At 44.8% G+C, this 19625-nt stretch overlaps 1 protein-coding gene across 1 annotated transcript in view; it reads left to right on the top strand.

Annotated features, from left to right (window-relative positions):
• Positions 1 to 19530, top strand: part of CHUK (component of inhibitor of nuclear factor kappa B kinase complex) — a 33688-nt gene extending 14158 nt beyond the window's left edge. The window contains exons 11-21 of the mRNA XM_074155205.1: positions 10 to 112; positions 2966 to 3089; positions 5159 to 5310; positions 6299 to 6360; positions 8692 to 8801; positions 10178 to 10227; positions 10893 to 10989; positions 11832 to 11979; positions 14443 to 14579; positions 15898 to 15997; positions 19056 to 19530. Of these exons, the coding sequence (XP_074011306.1) occupies positions 10 to 112; positions 2966 to 3089; positions 5159 to 5310; positions 6299 to 6360; positions 8692 to 8801; positions 10178 to 10227; positions 10893 to 10989; positions 11832 to 11979; positions 14443 to 14579; positions 15898 to 15997; positions 19056 to 19082 (1110 nt within the window). The 3' untranslated portion in view covers positions 19083 to 19530. The remainder of the gene's footprint in view (positions 1 to 9; positions 113 to 2965; positions 3090 to 5158; positions 5311 to 6298; positions 6361 to 8691; positions 8802 to 10177; positions 10228 to 10892; positions 10990 to 11831; positions 11980 to 14442; positions 14580 to 15897; positions 15998 to 19055) is intronic.
• Positions 19531 to 19625: the final 95 nt, after the last annotated feature.

Here is a 19625-nt window from a genome sequence, read left to right as displayed (position 1 = left end):
TCTCACTAGAGAGGCTGGGATAGCTACATGGTCTATTTGTTTGATAAAAGCAAAACTGTCTATGATGGACCCTTTGCTTCTCGGAGTCTTTCTGACTGTGTAAATTACATTGGTAAGTATGCTGGACGACAGGGGAGAAGTGAGAGCACTGCTTCTCATGTAATATGAAAGTAGATGTGCCTCACAAATCTGTGTATTATCTTGAAGGGCATTCTCTCCTTCAAAGAGGACCGTTTAAGAATCTGGAGCAGCCTAGCAAAGTTTCATCTACAGCGCTGTATCTCCACATTTTGTAGATGTAACAGTTCAGAGAATTTATTACCTGCCCTTTGGGAACTCTCTTATGGAGCAAGTTAAGAATTCAATTAAGGTTTTTGCCCTTGTGGGCACTGAACAGCATCTGCCCCACCTAAACACCTAAATGTAAACATTGCCCTGCTTAAACAGAACCACAAAGTGATTGAAGGGTTGGGAGGTAATACGTGCAACCTAATCTTGTAGCCTAGAGAGGGAAACTTTTGATGTGTCTGCACACTACATCCTGGAAAGAGTCACAGAATGGTTTAGGTTGGAAGGGACCTTAAAGATCATGGAGTTCCAACCCCCCTGCCCTGGGCAGGGACACCTTCTGCTAGACCAGGTTGCTCAAAGCCCCATCCAGCCTGGTCTACAGGGATGGGACATCCACAGCTTCCCTGGGCAACCCATTCCAGTGTCTCACCACCCTCATGATGAAAAATTTCTTCCTGAGATCTAATCTAAATCTGCCCTCTTTCAGTTGGAAGCCATCACCCCTCCTCATATCACTACATGCCCTTGTAAAAAGCTTTCTTGTAGGCCCCCTTCAGATACTGGAAAGTTGCTATAAGGTCTCCCTGGAGCCACCTTTTCTCCAGGCTGAACAACCCCAACTCTCAGCCTGTCCTCATAGCAGAGGTGCTCCAGACCTTTGATCATCTTTGTGGCCTCCTCTGGACTCGTTCCAACAGGCCCATGTCCTTCTTATATTGTGGACCCCAGAGATGGACGCAGTGCTCCAGGGGGGATCTCACCAGGAGGAGTAGAGGGGCAGAATCCCTCCCTTGATGTGCTGGCCACGCTGCTTTTGATGCAGCCCAGGATGTGGTTGGCTTTCTGGGCTGTCAGTGCACATTGCCAGCTCACGTTGAGCTTCTCGTCCACCACTGGGCGTCTCATCCACCAAGAAGCAGCTTCTCATCTACCAAGGAAGATTCTGACTTGGGGATTGTGATTTCATTTGCACAGCTTTTTACTCTGCTAAGGGGTCTTGTCCTTTCACACCCACAGAGTGTTGCAGTGCCATCGTGCCGGGAAATGTTTGCAGAACTTGAGTGATAGCCCACATAGATATATCTTGTCTTAGGGTTTAGAGTGTAAAGAAGTTGTGCACATATCCCTTTTTTTCTTTCTCCCCTCCTCCCTGTGCTCGGGTACAAACAGGGTTCAGTTCCTTGTAGTCCTGTCTCCTGAGGCTGGATGCTTTGAATGTTCATGAGCGGTTGCCCTCATACAGCTCTCCCTGTATCACCACCCTGAGGATGCAGATTATGTTTTTGCCCTGTACTGTTGGGGATAGTTGCATTTCAGCTGTGATCCATCTCTTGTGTCTCGCCTAAATGAAGGAGCAGGTCCCTCATTCTGTGCTGCTCATCATTCAGGCCCTGTATAAGGAAATCCTCCTTGGTCTGATCACAGAGCCAAAGCAGTGTAATTGGCCATGTTGCACAAGTTGCAGAACTGTTGTCGTTTCCCTGTGGAGGTTATGGATTAGGGCTGGTCTTCAGAAACACTTGGCAGAGGTTGAAAACCTGCAGTGTTGTAATGTCTTCCCAACAGTTTTTAGCTCTAGTGATAGTGTGGCCAGAACTCCGTAGCGCTGATCCTACTTCTGGTCTCACCAAGCAGAATCAAGTGTCTGAGAAGAGTCCAGGCTCCTCCTCCCTCTTGAGTTGTTAGGAGTAGAGCTTGTCTGTTGCAGCATGGATACTGGTGAGATCTGCTCTCCTTGGTCCCTCTTCTTTCTGGTGCTGCTGCCTGGCCCTGGCATCATCAATGTCTCCTGAAATGACAGCAGTCATCTGCAGGACCTAATACACCTCTATGAATGTACATATAAATATACCCAATGTACTTGTAGGAAGGACCTTGTATACCTCCATGAAAGAAAAAATACTGTCAAGGGACAGGAGACATCTATTGGGATACTGCATGTAAAGGAAATGCCTTGTGACATACTGTTTCTGTTAAATAGCTTTATTTTCTTTGGCCTGGCTCTGCAGAAGTTGTGCTGGTTTTCCTTCTCTCCTTCTATTGTCACTCACATTTACCCTGATTGGTTTTTTGCTGTGTCCTGGGCTATTTTATTCTGGCACATCTCGTGGCATCATTGTGCTGAATCGCTTGGAGATAAGGCTTTTTACGACATATTTGTTGATATCCAGCTGTACTGACAGTTCTCTGTCTCTGTAGGGGAACACATGTAAGTCTGCATCTTTTCCCCTTAAATATCTTCATCGGGAATCTGGGAGGAAATGTTGATTAAACAGAGAAATTATATTTGCTTTGCTACCTTGGGCAAGTGCATTACATAGAGTTTTTGGATAAAACCACCCCTGGGTCCTGCCTTGTGCCATGTTTCATGCCTGTGCATGTTTCCCCCCATGTCTGCTAGTGCCAATAGGCCAAAGTGCTCAAAGGAATGAGTACTGTTGTAGCTGTGAGTTGACATGGGAGCCTGGCCGGTAGCAGTCTGTCAAATACCCAGGGAGCTGTAACATGAAAAGCTTATACATGCTTAAGCAGCATCACATAAGATCTGCTTAATTTTTATGTGGCTTGATCCCTTGGTTTAGGTACCTGAAGCAGGTTAGGAATGTAAGCACTAAAGCCTTTTTCTAGAATTGTCCTTTCATTTATGTGCAATTATTTTTTTTCTTGCATTCAGTACAGGATAGTAAAATCCAACTGCCAATTCCTCAGCTGCGCAAGGTATGGGCAGAAGCAGTTCACTACGTGATTGGGCTAAAAGAAGATTATAGCAGGCTTTTCCAGGGCCAGAGAGCTGCCATGTAAGTTGTTACACCTCATTCAGAAGATTCAGTATTATGCAAATACAGAGACTGCTTGCATGGAAATGTACATCTTGGGGAGTTCTGGTTACCCAAAGTTATACAGCACTCTGCTGTATGACTTTATACTTTTATGTTATAAAACATAGTTGGGCTGGGAGCTTATTCCTCTCCAGGAATTCTACTGCATAGTGCCTGACACTGATAATACTGAAAAAATTTGAACCTTGAATATAGTGACAGATCAGACTCACAGAATGGCAGAGGCTGGCAGGAAAATCATCCAGTCCAACCTCCCTGCTCAAGCAAGGTCACCTAGAGCTTGTTGCCCAGGAACATGTTCAGGTGGCTTTTAAATACCTCCAAAGATGGAGACTCTGCAACCTCCTTAGGCAACCTATTCCAGTGCTTGGTCACCCTCACAGTAAAAAAGTTTCCTCATGTTCAGACAGAATCTCCGGTGTTTCAATTTTTTGCCCATTGCCTCCGGTCCTGTCATGGGGCACTGCAGAAAAGAGCCTAGCTCCATTCTCTGTGCACCCTCAACTCAGTGTAAATTTTGATCCCCAGTCAGCCTTCTGTTTTCCAGGCTGAACAGTCCCAGCTCTCTCAGCCTTACCTCATAGGAGAGGTGCTCCAGTCCCTTGATCAAAGAGTGGTAGGGGTTGGAAGGGACCCTCAGAGATCATCTTGTCCAACCCCCAGCCAAAGCAGGGTCACCTAGAGCAGGTTGGACAGGAATGTATCCAGGCAGGTTTTGAATGTCTCCAGAGAAGGAGACTCCACCACCTCTCTGGGCAGCCTCTTCCAGGGCTTTGCCACCCTCAAAGGAAATAAGTTTTTTTCCTTAATGTTCAGATGGAATTTCCTGTGTTCCAGTTTGTACCTTTTGCCCCTTGTTCTGTCACCAGGCTCCACTGAAAAGAGTCTGGCCCCATCGTCTTGACACCTACCCTTTAGATACTGATAAACGTTGATGAGGTTCCCTCTCAGTCTTCTCTTCTCCAGCTGAACAGGCCCAGGTCTCTCAGCCTTTCCTCATAAGAGACGTGCTCCAGTCCCTGATCATCTTCGTAGCCATTTGCTGGACTCTCTCCAGTAGTTCCTTGTCTGCCTTGAATTGGGGAGCCGAGAACTGGACACAGTGCTCCAGATGGGGCCTCCCCAGGGCAGAGTAGAGGGGGAGGATGACCTCCCTTGACCTGCTGGCCACACTCTTTTTAATGCACCTCAGGAGATGATTGGCCTTCTTGTCCACAAGGGCACATGGCTGGCTCATGGTCAACTTGTTGTCCACCAGGACTCCCAGATCTCTCTCTACAGAGGTGGTTTCTAGTAGGTTAACCCCTAACTTTTACTGGTGCGTGGGGTTATTCCTCCCTAGGTGCAGGACCCTACACTTGCCCTTGTTGATATTCATTGGGTTCTTCTCCACCCAACGCTCCAGCCTGTCCAGGTTTTTCTGTGTGGTGGCACAGCCTTCTGGTGTGTCATTAATAATTTTCATTGGCCTCTTTCCATTATGTCCATATGTCTGCTGTACTGGGGAGCCTAGAACTCGACCTAGGTGTGGCCCCACCAGTGCTGTATAGAGGGAGAGGATCACCTCCCTCGACCTGCTGGCAACATTCCTCCTAATGCAGCCCAGCATAGCTGTTTCACAAGTGGCAGAATGAGTGGAACTGTTTGTTATATTTGTAGGGTTTTGTCCCATGGCTAAGTCACAGAATGGGCAGTGTCATATTTCTCAAGTGATAAAAATGGTGCCAGCATTCAGCAGGGGCAACGTGTACTACAGTAAATGCTAAGAAATACACTACACTGCAAAGACTGTTTAACTGGGCTTGGCAAAAAAAACTGGGAAATGAAGAAGGACTTTCTTTTTTGCTTTCTGAGGGCCTGCAGCTTCTAAGGATGTGAGATGGAGTGTATGACCTCACTGAGACTCCCTGTTCCAAGGATCTTACAACATTTTTTGCTAGCTGTGCCTTTCCTTCAGGTAATGTGACAGCACTGGCCACATAAGTCCAGCTTTTCAGCTAATATGCTGTTCTTGTTTCATTCTTCAGGCTCAGTCTTCTTCGGTATAACGCCAACCTAATCAAAATGAAAAACAATATGGTGTCAGCATCTCAGCAACTGAAAGCAAAGCTGGAATTCTTTCATCAAAGCATTCGCCTCGACTTGGAAAGATACAGCGACCAGATGGCTTATGGCATATGTACGTATTGTGTAATACTTGCCTGGGTGTCTTGTCTGATCCTGTAAAGGATCAGACTGACTATGAAGAGCTGTGGATGGAAAGAAAACAAATACAGGAGCTGCCATTGTGTTCCTCAGCATCTTTATGGGTATGTTTTAGCTGGGGCAGATGCAGGAGAAGGGTTTGGCAGAAGCAAAGGCAGGAAGATAAAAAGTTTTTGGAGATCTTCAGTGACAGCGAAACAGGTCGTTCCCCACTGAGAACACCAAGCTAAGAAAATTCGATTATTAGTAGTACTGGTGATGTAAATGTTTTCTATTTATCCATTCAGCATCTGATTCATTTGGACTTGTCACTAGGCAGAAAGTGGAGAGCAGAGTTGCTGCCCTTGATGGACAGTGGAAGGGCCACTGAGCATCTGTAGCAGAGCAAGCGGGCATGGTGAATGTAGAAACATAGTTTTGAACAGCATGAAGGGAGTGATCTTGCTCTGCTTGATATTAGGAGGTAGCATGAGCCAGGAGGAGAGGTGAGGTGGAAAAGCACCAGCTACAGTTTTAATACCACAGAAATGTCTGGATCTTAAAAATACTGTTCAGGGGAGAATAGTAAGATTTACACTTAGTTATGACTAAAAACCAAAACTTGAGTCAAAAATTATGACTGGGCTGAAGGATGATGGTGGAAAATGGAAAGACTCAGGGAACTGGTTTTGGACAGTCTGTGTTTAATCAAAAGTGGTAGTTGTTGAGCTTAGTGGTGGACTTTAAAGACTAAAACTCATTTTAGGCCAGTGACTGCAAACAGTGAAATCCTACCAAACAATTTGTAAGTGAGCATGGAGTTGTTAAGTTGCAACTTTGCTGTCTCTCTGTGATCATAACTCTTCCTTGGAGATTCAGTGTCACGCTCTTTGTGTTTAAATTCAACTGATGTGTGTAAAGTTCAGGTCACGTTTTGGTTTTGTGTCTGCATGTTTTTATAAATTAACAACTCTTCTCTTAAGCTTCAGAAAAGATGCTCAAAGCGTGGAAGGAGATGCAAGAGAAGGCCTCTCAGTGTGCACAGGTATATTAAAAGAGCTTCATTATCTCTCTGTGAAGGGTATCATGACAGGAACTTCTTGTCGTATGTGCCACTGTCCTGTGCCTGCAGTGTGTTTCAGATCCTGCCTGCTGTGGGAATGAGAATATCTTTGCAAATGCATTAAAAAAAGAAATAGTCAGCAGGTTGTTTGAATCTAGTGATTCAAAGAAAACCAGCACAAATGTCAGTAGGCTCAGTTGTCTGTATAGGGAAGTAGGCTATAAAGGCACGTTATTTATTACCCAAAAGAAATGATGTTGCTATAGCCAGGAGTCTTCCTACTTGGATTTATAGCACAAAAATAATACCAGTTGCTTATTACTGCAATTCTGAAATCACTGCATACTTCATTTAGGAGTACAGACATAAATTTCTGGTATTCTGCAAGTAAATATGCAAATCAGTTTTTAATAAGAGTCATCCTTGAGAAATTTAGAGCAGAGCTAGAGCCAGTTCTTACTCTTGAGTAGTCCTAATAGTTAACAGGTGTTTTCACTTGTGATTCATGGACAGTTGAGCTGGCATAATGGCTTTCTGTTTCTTGGAGAGTTAGTTCTGTGAGAGGCTGGTTGAAATTTATCTGCTGCTTAGAAGTCCGATCTCTTATCTTCTGGGAATAAGCATTTTAATTCTGTCTACAGTGAAAATGATGAGGAGAATAGAGGCCTTTTTGTCAGAGAATAATTCTGCCTCTAGTTCTGTTCAGACCTTTGTAGGTAAGGAATAAGCTGTTAACTGTGAAAACTAGGGACAGAGTTAGGACAATCGGAGTTCATTTAAAATCTGTTTCTTCTTCTCTACTGGATATACTGAATAAAGCTTGAGAGGGGGGAGGCATTCAGAGGGGAGCGTTCAGAAAACAGAATAACACCGAGTACAGTGATTAACACATAAAAATCCCATATACCATTAGAAACATGAACAATAAATTACATTGCCTATTTTTTTTTCCCCATGAAGGAATAGACTGAGTAGTTCAGGTTCTGGGATCCATTAGCTATCTTCATCTAAGTCAAAAGGTTCTTGGAGGCTGGATTCTGCTTGCTCATATGATGGAGATAGGGCAGTTGGGATTCCCATCTGAATTCCTCCCTGTTCAGCTCTTTCAGTTTTGGGATCATGTTGCTCCCTGTTAGGAAGCAACAAAGATAAAAGGGGGGCTGCTACTAGCAGAGTAAATCAAAGCTGTCATAGGCTGTTTCCAGAAAACCAGAAACCTCAACAAATATTTACTTTGTGGACTGCCAGAATTATGTTCTGTCTTCAAGCTGCCTTTGCATAGTACACCATGTCCATTTATCAGGTTAGAAAATGTTCTACTCTGTAATACACAGTGGTATCTCAGTCTGTCTAGCAGGCAGTTTAAGTTCTATGAATTCAAGAGACACAGTTATGCTGTACAGTGAGTCACGGTGCTCCAGATAAGGACATTTCTTTTGATAACGGGGTCTATTTCACATTTCTCTCACAATCTGTTTCTCCTTTGACGATGTGGTTTCTCGCTCCTTCTGTATCATCGTGTTTTATTCTTTACCTGCAAGACCTACAGACATCGCTTTCTGGCCAGGAGGTCACATCCTATTTATAAGCCTCTTACCAAGTACTTCTGCAGCTTCAGCAAGGGGTGCATTCTGGCAAATGTTCAATTTGCAGGTTCTACAGCCCCAGGTCAGAAAGGAAAAGCTGAAATATGTCCAGATACTTTCTCAGGAAGACGGATCTCTGCCCACAGTCTGTGGCGCTAAGACCCATTATGGTGACCAGTGCTTTCTTAACCATGCTGGGGATCTCCAGTGCATGTCTGGCACCATATACCTAATCCTCACGCTCAGAAATTCTGTTGTTGGCTGCCTCACCTAACTTAACTGCGAGAACTTGGCATAAGATTGGTATTTTTTGTATTGCTTTGAGGAGGCAATACCAGAGTGAAATACCGGAGAAATGTCAAACCAAAATAGATACGAGAGGATAAAATGTGAGAGCACCTTCTGTCCATACTGTAAAAGTGTGAGAAAAAAATTTTCCCTGCTAGCACTACAGGGGGTGTGTGTGCAGCATGCATCTCAGAGAGGATGTATGAAGAAGCTGATTTTTCATATCCAGTGTGTTTGTCAGAGATTTGGATCTAGGTGATATCATGCACTGAGAAGATAATAGCAGTAACCTCAGTTACTGTAGTGGCAGTCAGGTCAGAGAGCTTTTTTCTTCTAAACTCTGCATGGGGTCAGCCTATTATCCGAACAAGTGTTCTGGGGTTCTTTACTTTATTGCTTTCCTCCTTCAATTTGATTTGTAACTACATGTCCCTATTAGGCTGAAGATATAGGATATCTGGATGAACAGATCATGGCTTTGCACACAGAGATTGTAGAGCTTCAGAAGAGTCCGTATGCAAGGCGCCAAGGAGAGGTTATGGAGAGCTTGTAAGTCCTTTGCTTATTGATTCTATTGCACATAAACAAGTTTTGTGTAGTTCATCGTCTGAGGGTTTTTTTTTTTCATCTGGTGGTAAAAGGGAACATCCCACCAATTGTGGCTGTACGTTTCTCATTTTTCTTGAAGTTTGAAGGATCCCTTGACAGCATTCTAGGGCAGAATGCACAATGGATAAACATGGGGAAACAGAGGAAACGCAGCGAGGGAGTACAGGACACTTCTCTTTTACTGACTATGAAACTTCATCTTAGAAGAAGATGGCCCTTGTTGGTCTCAACTGAAAAATGCAGAGGATTTTTTTTTCGCATCAGAGAAGAGTGATTTTATAATATTGAGTGAGAAAATTACAAGACCATTGTAAAATCCTGTTAAATATCTTCAGTGTGTTTTCAAAGCAAGGATAATTAACAACTCATGGATACTTGGAATGTTTGGAAACTGGAATATTTTTTTTTAACAAGTATTAAAATATGAAAGAGCTGAGGGGCATTACTAATCTTAAAAAGACAAAGCAATTATTGTCATTTGGGCTGTTGCTAAGAGCACAAGTGGCAATTATAAAAGAGTGGCAATTATCAGATAGCCAACCAATAGCCACTAAATCTATTGTTAATAAGAGCTCTTCTGAATGACTTTGAATATCCTGGGAGGAAACGTGCCTATTCCTGGCATGTTCTCCTGCCTCCCTCTTTGCAGAGCTAGATCAGCTAAGTTGCTTTTCATCCCTGCAGGAGCAGCAGAACTGGTGTACAAGGCAGGAAGTGGTGGAATGGAGAAACCACCTCTTGCAGCAGTAGCCTATATCCAGAGCAGTGAAGATTTGTTCAAGGGTGGAAGCTTCAGTGTTTGGCTGCGTTTGAAGTATTTGAAAGAAGTAACATTTATTTAACTGGAAGAAGAGAAACACTGTCCTGTTGTTTGTGATGCAGCTTTCTCTTTCCATTTGCAGATTACCACTAAAGTTTAGGCAAAAAATGCAGAACAGGAAAAAGAATTTCTCAGGCAGTTGTGCAGAAGTAGCTATAGTTACAAAAATAAAGTTTCATAACTAAGGATACCATGGAAAGAAAACATGGCTGAGCCACATGAAAATTTGAAACTGAAAATGACCTCCAATTGGTACAGTTATCTGAGAAGAAAATTCATAATCAGAGGAAAAGAGAGATAGCTTTTAGGGAAGAGTTCGTTTCCATCACAGAAAGACCATCCCTGTGTCTCAAATGCCATACTTTTATACTGGCTGTAGAGGAAGGTGGCAGCTCCAACGTATGAGGTCCAGCAAGTCATAACTTGGTTGCAGTGCTTTTTTTCTTGAGTCACCTGCTTGTTGATCCATGTGTGACTAATTCTCTTCTTTTTAAAGGGAACAGAGAGCCATAGACCTGTACAAGCAATTAAAAACAAGACCTCCAGGTATGGTAGGAGATGGTTCAAAGACTGTTTCACACTCATACCCTGTGACTAATTTTTCTGAACTCAAACCCAGAAAATACTGTTTAGGAAAAGACAAATGATTGTATTAAAGTTAATCAGACTCAAGGCAATACCTTAAGATGGTTTTTGGTCTTGGAGCGTCTGCCCTGAACACGTCTACCTTCTGGCATTCTCTACCTTCTTTCCTGCACCTGGTACTATTGCTTTACTCTCTCCAGAGGTGGGAAGAACTACTGTTCCTCTGTCAGCGCCCCAACCCAAGGGCAGTCTCTTTTCTCCCTCTCCTCCTCTCTCTTAATTATACTGGATGGAGCCCCATGTTTGGGGATTATTATGTTCTGACCATAGTAACTGGTGAGCAGAAAGATTTAGTTACTTGTGCATTTGACAGCTGCCTTCAGTCCTTATTGAAGACAGTATTCAGACAGCAAGAGTGGCTGGAATTGTATATGCGGAGAAAAGAGACATTAAGGAAAACTGTGCCTAATGAGTGATTGTGAGAGATTTTAACATGTTTCATTGTGTTTTGGTTTGTTTGGCTGCGCTCATTAAGTCAGATCTTTCCTTGACTCTGGGCTTTTGTGTCCAGAGTGCCTCCTTGCTGAAGAGCATTTTACTAATGTAGTGATTGATGGCCTTTCCAGATCACGCCTACAGTGACAGCACGGACATGGTGAAGATCATTGTGCAGACAGTACAGAGCCAAGACCGAGTTCTCAAGGAGCTCTTCGGCCATCTCAGGTACTTTATGCAGGAAAAGACCCCAAACAAATGCAACTTGTGACATTTGTAGCTTTGTAGCAGGAAAGTAGAGGGAAAACCATGGAGATCAGCGTCCAAAAACTCCAGCCACAGGTATACATTTCAAATAGCATTGAATTCTGCTCCTTTGTGTCTGTATTGAATTTCCACTTACTTTTTTAAGACATATAGCTAATAGGGAAGGGGAGGAAAATGTAATGGCTTGTACTGTTAGCATCCAAGAGTTCACTTTAAAGTGAGACAAATTCTGCCAAGGTTTAGGCTGGGATTAAAATCTTATGAAAAAAAAAATAGCGTAACAGATGAGAAGATAGCACAGTGATCTGTTCATTAGTTCAGTAATTCTTCAAGTAGCTCAGAAAAAATATCATTATGCAAATCTCAGTAGTCAGGAAAGCATGATTTAGTGTTACTTTCACGTGTGGCTTATGCGTGGTAGATCCCACAAAGTAAGTTGTTAGCTATGGTCAGCTCACAGAGACCAACACAGACCAGAGAAGAGGAATAAAATACCATGGTTGAGTTGCTGTGCTGTCCGTTGTCATCAGGATCAATTTTTGCTTTGCAAATAAGAAGAGCTTGTATTGTGGGTATTAATAGCAGTGTCATCTGCCTAGTCCAGTCTTAACTGGACTTTTGGAAAAGTCCAGGGGTCTGTCCAGACTTGGAGATTGTGTACCTGCAGCTGTCACAGTGCAGTGCTAAGAGAAAGGGGTGTTCCTACAGAAATGTTCTTGAATCCCAAGGTGAGGCTTTTGGTTTTGCCAGAACATACTGCCACATAAGCTGGAAAGTAACCTTGTGTTTGGTTTTTATTATAGCAAGCTCTTGGGCTGTAAGCAGAAGATCATTGACTTGCTTCCAAAGATTGAAGTCGCTCTAAATAACATCAAGGAAGCTGACAACTCAGTGATGCAGATGCAGGGCAAAAGACAAAGGGAGATATGGCATTTGTTGAAAATTGCTTGTGTAAGTAGCTTTTGCACTGTTTGTTTGCTCTTCCTTCCGAGCAGGAGCCAGGGGACATCAAATGAAACTCTGAAGAGACCAAAAAGGGAAAACTTCCACTCAATGGTTTATTTATTTATTTATTTATTTTTACTGTAGAGCAGGGAACTTTGAGATGCTAAAATTTGACAGGGGGTAGACAAATTAATGGAAAAGAAGCTCAGTAGAGGAGTCCTTGGCCCCAGGAAGTCATCAAACAGCAAATCACTGGTGGCTGGACTACAGGAGATGTAGCGTTGGGGGATATGGTGTAGGGGAGAACTTTGTAGAGTGGGGTTGATGGTTGGACTCGATGATCCCAAGGGTCTTTTCCAACCTGAATGATTCTATGATTCTATCTGCCTTGTTCTTACCTTCCCTGAATGTCTAGTGTTGGCTACTGTTGGAGGGTGTATCATAGAAGCATAGAATGGTTTGGGTTGGAAGGGACCTTTAAAGGTCATCTAGTCCAACTCCCCTGCAATGAGCAGGGACATCTTCAACTAGCTCAGGTTGCACAGACTCAACCTGACCTTGAATATTTCTAGGGATGGGGTATCTACCACCTCTTTGGGCAACCTATGCCAGTGTTTCACTACTGTCATTGTAAAAAATTTCTTCCTAATATCTAGTCTAAATCTTCCCTCTTTTAATTTAAAGCCACTACCCCTTCTCCTGTTGCAACAGGACCTGCTTAAAAGCTTGTCCCCAGCTTTCCTGAAGGGCCCGCTTTAGGGACTGGAAGGGGCTATAAGGTCTCCCCGGAGCCTTCTCTTCTTCAGGCTGAACAACACCAACTCTCTCAGCCTGTCCTTGTAGCAAAGATGCTCCAGCCTTCTGATCATCTTTGTGTCTGCCTCTGAACCTGCTTCAACAGGTCCATTTCCTCCTAATGTTGGGGGTCCCAGAGCTGGAGGCAGCACTGCAGGGGTGTCCCACCAGAGTGGAGCAGAGGGGCAGAATCCCCTCTCTCACCCTGCTGGCCACACTGCTGGTGATGTAGCCCAGGATATGGTTGGCTTTCTGGGCTGCGAGTGCACATTGCTGGCTCACGTCCAGCTTTTCACCCACCAACACCTCCAAGTCCTTCTCCTCAGGGCTGATTTCAATACCTTCATCCCCCAGCCTCTATTGGTACCAGGGCTTGCCCCAACCCATGTGCTGGCCCCTGCTCTTGGCCTTGTTTAACCTCATGAGGTTCACATGGGCCCACTTCTTGAGCCTGTCCAGGTCCTTCTGGATGGCATCCTGTCCCTTGGGCGTGTCAACTGCACCACTCAGCTTGGTGTTGTCCACAAACTTGCTGAGAGTGCACTTGATCCCACAGTCTGTGTCGTTGATCGAGATATTAAGCAGTACTGGTCCCAGTACAGACCCCTGAGGGACACCACTTGTCACTGATCTCCATTTGGACTTCACGCTATTGACCACTACCTTCTGGATGCAACCATCCAACCAATTCGTTATCCGCCGAACAGTCCACCCATCAGTCCATATCTCTCCAATTAGAGAGAAGGATAATGTGGGGGAATGTGTGAAAAACCTTAGAGAAGTCCAGGTAGACAACATCCATAGCTCTTCCCTTTTCCGCTGATGTAGTCACTCCATCATAAAAGGCCACTAAGTTGGTCAGGCAGGACTTGCCCTTGGTGAAGCCATGCTGTCTGGCATCACCTCCCTGTCCCTCGTGCCTTCAGAGACAGCTCTTCACCCTCTATCCATTTCTTGATGTAGAGGGTAACACCTCCTCCCCTCCGTCCTTGCCTGTCCCTTCTGAACAGCCTGTAGCCATCAATAGCCACACTCTAGTCATGGGATTCTTCCTACCAGGTTTCAGTATTGGCAACTAGGTTGTAGCTTTCTAGCAGAATGGTGGCTTCCAGCTCCTCCTCCTTCCTCCACACCACAATGCTGTGTGCATTGGTGTTCCCTTGGATAGGTGAACTTCAGCCTGATGTATTAAACCTATCATGATTTTAATGCTGCAAAAATGAAGTAGGTGCTTTTCTGGTTAGTTTAAGGTGTTTTTAAGACTATGGTGCTTTTTCTGCATCATTTATTGTGACTATACAGCTGAAGCAATCTGATTTCCACATGCCTACATTCAAGGTCAGCATAGGAAACGTGTATGTCTTTCCCCTGTCAGGAGAGTTGCTGCTGTGTGAGACTCACAATTTAGGACATGGCATTGCCTCCTAGTTCTTCAGGGTAGAAGACATGTTGTGTACACCACAGGTGACTTGCATGCAGAGACATTTGGTACCAGCTATTTGCATAACTGTGAAGGACTGTATCAGCTGACTTCCCAGCCACAGGCATGGCCTAGATTGTGCGTATGCGTTACCAACAGTGCTTATGTTTAATCTTGAGTCTTGCATACAAAATAATTAAGCCTGACTAAATTCTTCCTTTGTCCATGACAGTAGATTAATTTCTTTTTTCTAGACTCAGAGCTCTTCTCGATCACTGGTAAGCTCCAGTCTGGAAGGGACAGCCTCAACTCCAGCAGTCACATGGCTCCAACAGAGCTCCTCAGGGAATGTACCTCACCCTCTGTCATCTCTGGCAACTCCCGAAGACAGGTTAGAGTTGTTGGGAGAGGAGGGGAGGAGAGAGGGGAGGCCACTGCAGAGAAGTCAGTGTAGCCATTTTTCGGCTCCTGATGGGCATTTTAGTAACTTACCTCTGGGCACACCACAGCAAAATGCAGCAATGAGATTTTGAGCCAAAATGCAGTTTCTTATCCTGCCCAGGTTCTGGAGCGAGTCCCAGGTAAGCTAGGCCATATTTAGTGCTTCTTACAGCTTAATTCAGATGGAGGTCTGAAGTCAGGGTCAGTACTAAGCAGTCCATCTGGTTCAATATCTGGGGTTTCTTTTATCCTTCCAAAAAACGTTTCAGTCGCTTATATGTTACTAATGCTGTAAAAATTCAGGAATTAGGCTGAACTCTTTATTCAGAAACCTCCACTTTCTGGTCCTCAGCAAGTTCCACATACCACTCTTAGGTAAAACACTGTGCTTTTCATTTCTTGTATGTCATGTTATTCTGTCTTGAGGTTGGATTCGGTTATTAAGGCCCCTCTCTTTCAGCCAGTCCTAGCTAAGTAAGAGAGTTGTCAGGAGCTGAGGGGTTTTTCCTCTTTGCTTCATTAGTAATTTTACTTCCAGTCAGTATAACAGAAGGGAAGGCACCCCTCAGAGGCTGCTCAGCCCTCAATCCACAGCAGTACTGGTTTTGTGGAGTCTGGGGCAGGGGTTGTGAACACTGGCATCAAACCATTTTGGCCATCTCTTTCTTTTTGGATTGTCAGGGGAATACCTAGGTTCTGAAGATACACATCTTCTAAGCAGGTTTTTGCAGGAAGTCAGTTGATTTTTCTGAAACCCTGAGCAACCTTTTTCACTTCCTCTTTTCTGTCTGCTGCGTGGCAATTCTCGCCTCTGAGTCATGTTGGGTGATCATCTTTTAATAGGTGCTTTCCTGAGCAAGGTGCCTTTGGATCGCCTCATAGCTCCTCTTCGAACCATGACTTCACTGTATGAGGCGCTGTATGAAGAGCCAAGAGATGTAAACCTTATGGGGAGCAGGCAGTGATTTCAGGCCCCTCATACTCAGCTCACTTCCTAAGTTCTGTACAGGCTGAATTTCAGGGTGGTTTGTGCAGTTCCTCTGCAGGGAAAGAGTGCAAATCCACACTCCCAGGCTGGGGATCTGCAGGATGCCACCTCAAGGCATGTTTTTGTGCCTTACAAGGTAGTTCCTACAATTGCAGACAACTATAAATCAGTTTTGGGGTTGGTTGGTTTTGGGGTTTTTTTTCCCCCAGCACGGAGCCTTTTGATGTTGCTATTACTTTGTGTTTTAAATCTGTCATCTTATGCCTTCTCTTCCCTGCAGGGAAAATTTTGTCCATGTGATAGAAGAGAATCTGAATTACCTTGAACTCTTTAGCACTATTTTGCAGGAGGCAAGACAGGAGCAGAACAACAGCATGATGGTAAGTCTGTTGATATATTTCTGAGGACCTGATTTTTACGAGCCACAGCAGGGTCCTCTGGGGGTGTGGAGAACTCCTTAAAGAGGGTCATTGTGATGATGTGAATCGCTCTGGCTGGCATGTGGTGTCTCTCATCCCTCTTGGACTCTGCTAACATGCTGGTTGTTACGGAAGGTAGCACTTGGCACTAGCATCAGGCAAGCGGTCTCCATGGTGGAATAGGCTGTTATGTGAGACCCCCTGGCTGGCAGAGCTTGCTCTGAATGCTGGTTGCGTTCTCTACTGGAGACAGTCCTGCTTTGTGTCCCTGCCCTGGGATGAGCAGGGTTCTCCCATTTCCAGAGCCCTTTCCTGATCATTCACTGAAGTTCTCCTTAGGGCAGAAGTGAAGCTTTAAAGAGTGCTAAGACAGCTCTTTGCACAAACTGGTATTTGAAATAACAAGAAATGACAAATGTAAATAACAATGGTCCAGATGTTTTGACACAATATGAAACTCTGTTCCTGAACTACTAATTGAGGCCAGGAAGTTACTGCTCAAAAGAACCCAGTTACCAGAAGAATGAAGTGCACTACAGAATACTGGTGTTTTAGAAAAGGCTCTCCAATAATTTTAGGGGCTGTATCATAGAATAACCTGTATAAATATAATTAGAAAAGGACAATTAGGCATGTAGATTGACCTTTTTACAATGGAGAAGAGTCAATACAGCTTCTGTTAGCATGAGATTGTCTCACAAATTTATTGCAGTCCTGTGAAGAAGTCAAAAATCCACTAATTGTCAAAAAGCTTCTTAAAGGTCTCTTTAGGGATAACTTCTGTTCTCATGGGATAAAAAAGCTGAAGCTGTTTACTAGTTGTAACTGCTGAAATAACAAGGAAAAAGGTTGGGGAAATGGAGGTGGTTGATGAAATGGAGCTCTTATAAACACTTTAATTCATAAAAATTTCAATGTTCTAGTGTTTATGAATAAGAGTAGACAGTGAAGTGAAAGTTTACTAGAGTTAGTAAGTTATTTGGGATGGTGAAATGAAAACTTATTAGTGGAAGTTGCAGATGACACTGTAATAGCAAGGGATTGAGCAATATGAATGGGGGAAATGAAATTAGGTACTGATTAAGGCAAAGTAATTATGTTAGTGGGGGAAACAGCCTTAATTATGCTTAGCCTGGGCTTCATCCATCAGTCGATGAATGCTTTGTCTTTGTTCAGTTGTGACAGGGTTGGTATCAGTTGTATAATACAATTTTCTATCTTGTCTTGTCTCCTGGCTGTGGTTGGAGAGGAGCGTGAAGCCATGTGACTGGCATATGACCTGTTAATTATCCATGTCTCTGTCATCTCCCGTATCTCATTCCAAGCTGCAGCATGTGTCTCTGGCATGTTTTAGCCCAGAAAGCTTGTTCGTTGTTGTGGAATCACACTCTGCAGATCAGCACCTGTTTTGTAATGTTTGACTTCTTTCCCCTTTTGCTCACATCAGGGGACAGAATTTAGGCAACAGGAAAGCAGCAGAAAATGGGACTTGTCCTCCTCAGTTCACTTGGAGAAAACCAGAGGAAAAAAAAATGAATAACTATAAGAACCTTTTCTCTATTCTTGCATACATTTGACTTCGAGCCTTTCTTTTTCATTTGTGTTCTTGCTCTGTAAGTATGTCCCGTGGCACACTAGGAACGCTGGCAGCAGGAGTTGTGCAGGCACAAAATGCAATTTCCAAAGCGAGTACAGTCTGTGCCATGCCTGAGCACCGCAATAAGTAGCGGGGCATTTTCTGTTGGGGCAAACCGAGTGGTGAAATGGTGAGATTAGTTTTCCGCTGTTAGAGCAACATAGAATCATAGAATTGTCTAGGTCAGAAGGGACCTTTAAGATCATTGAGTCTGTTAACCTAACACAGCCAAACCCACCACTAAACCATGTCCCTCAGCACCACATCTACCCGTCTTTTAAATACCTTGAGGGATGGTGATTCAACCACTGCCCTGGGCAGCCTGTTCCAATTCTTGGTAACCCTTTCTGTGAAGAAATTTTTCCTAATATCCATCCTAAACCTCCTCTGGCGCAACTTGAGGCCATTTCCTACTGTCCTATCACCTGTTACTTGGAAGAAGAGACCAACACCCCCCTGGCTACATCCTCCTTTCAGGCAGTTGTAGAGGGCGAGGAGGTCTCCCCTCAGCCTCCTTTTCTCCAGGCTGAACAACCCCAGCTCCTCAGATGCTCCTCACAAGACTTGTTCTCCAGACCCCTCACCAGCTCCGTTGCCCTTCTTTGGGCACACTCCAGCACCTCAATGTTTCTTTTGTAGTGAGGGACCCAAAACTGGACACAGTAGTCGAGGTGGAACCTCACTAGTGGGACAATCACTGCCCTAGTCCTACTCACCACACTGTTCCTGATACAGGCCAGGATGCTGTTGGCCTTCTTGGCCACCTGGGCACGCTGCTGGCTCATGTTCAGGGGCTGTCAGCCAGCACCCCCAGCTCCTTGATTCTTTGAGAAGAGAGAGATGCTGGGTACTGAGCAGCCTTTGGTCACCAGCTTGGAAATCTGAATCACAGAATGGTTTGGGTTGGAAGGGACCTTAAAACTCATCAAGTTCCAATCCCTGTGCTGTGGGCAGGGACACTTCCCACCAGACCAGGTGTCTCAAAGCCCCATCCAGCCTGGTCTTGAACACTTCCAGGGATGGGGCACCCACAGCTTCTTGTGGCAGCCTGTTCCAGTGTCTCACTGCCCTCACAGTAAAGAAATTTTTCCTAATACCTAATCTAAATCTCCCGTCTTTTAGCTTAAACCATTCCCCCTCATCCTATCACTACACTACCTGATAAAGAGTCCCTCCTGTAGCCCCTCTAGGGACTGGAAGGGGCTCTAAGGTCTCCCTGGAGCCTTCTCTTCTCCAGGCTGAACAGCCCCAAACTCTCTCAGCCTGTCCTCACAGCAGAGGGGCTCCAGCCCTCTGAGCATCTTTGTGGCCTCCTCTGGACTCAAAATGTATATTCAGTAGCCATTTCCTGTACTTCAGCTGTTTCCTTGCTTTTTCTTTCAGAGTTTTGATTGGAGCTGGCTGAAATAGCCAAAGGAGCTGACGCGCTGCTGTCCGCAAAGTGCTTGCGTGCTGCGAGGTGGCTTGGCAGCTTCCAGTGTGACAAGCCAGAGGTCACTCAGTCACCTTGTGGTTTTGTAAACCTTAGCAGAGCTGATTGCAAAGGTGGTGGTTGGTGGCAGATAACACCGTTGGCGGCAACAAAACAGCGTTTTGCAGGCTGGTGCCGACTCAGGCTTTCCGCTGGAGGAGTAACGTGCCTGTTGGAGATGTGTGGTTTCTCCCCAAAACCTTTCCTGGACAGGCTGGGAGGAGAGCCAAGGGCCGGCAGCTGCTTTAGGGCTGGGTCTTTCCCGCCTTCCCCGCACCACCACCCTCCCGCCGCTTGTCATGACTGCCGCAATGTGCGGAACACGAATTTTGTACAGATTGTATCTATGTTAAGTGGAATTAACCGCAATAAACGCTGTGGAGAGGCCGTGTCGCTGGTCCTCGCTGCGGGCCCTTCGCACACACCCCTTTCCCCCCGTTGCCGGGCAACAAGGCGGTGCGTGTCCGCCCCCCGTGTCCCCG

This window comes from Numenius arquata, chromosome 10, assembly GCF_964106895.1.
Source record: "Numenius arquata chromosome 10, bNumArq3.hap1.1, whole genome shotgun sequence".
In the NCBI taxonomy this organism is placed as follows: domain Eukaryota; kingdom Metazoa; phylum Chordata; class Aves; order Charadriiformes; family Scolopacidae; genus Numenius; species Numenius arquata.
This window is presented reverse-complemented; position numbering and strand designations above follow the sequence as displayed.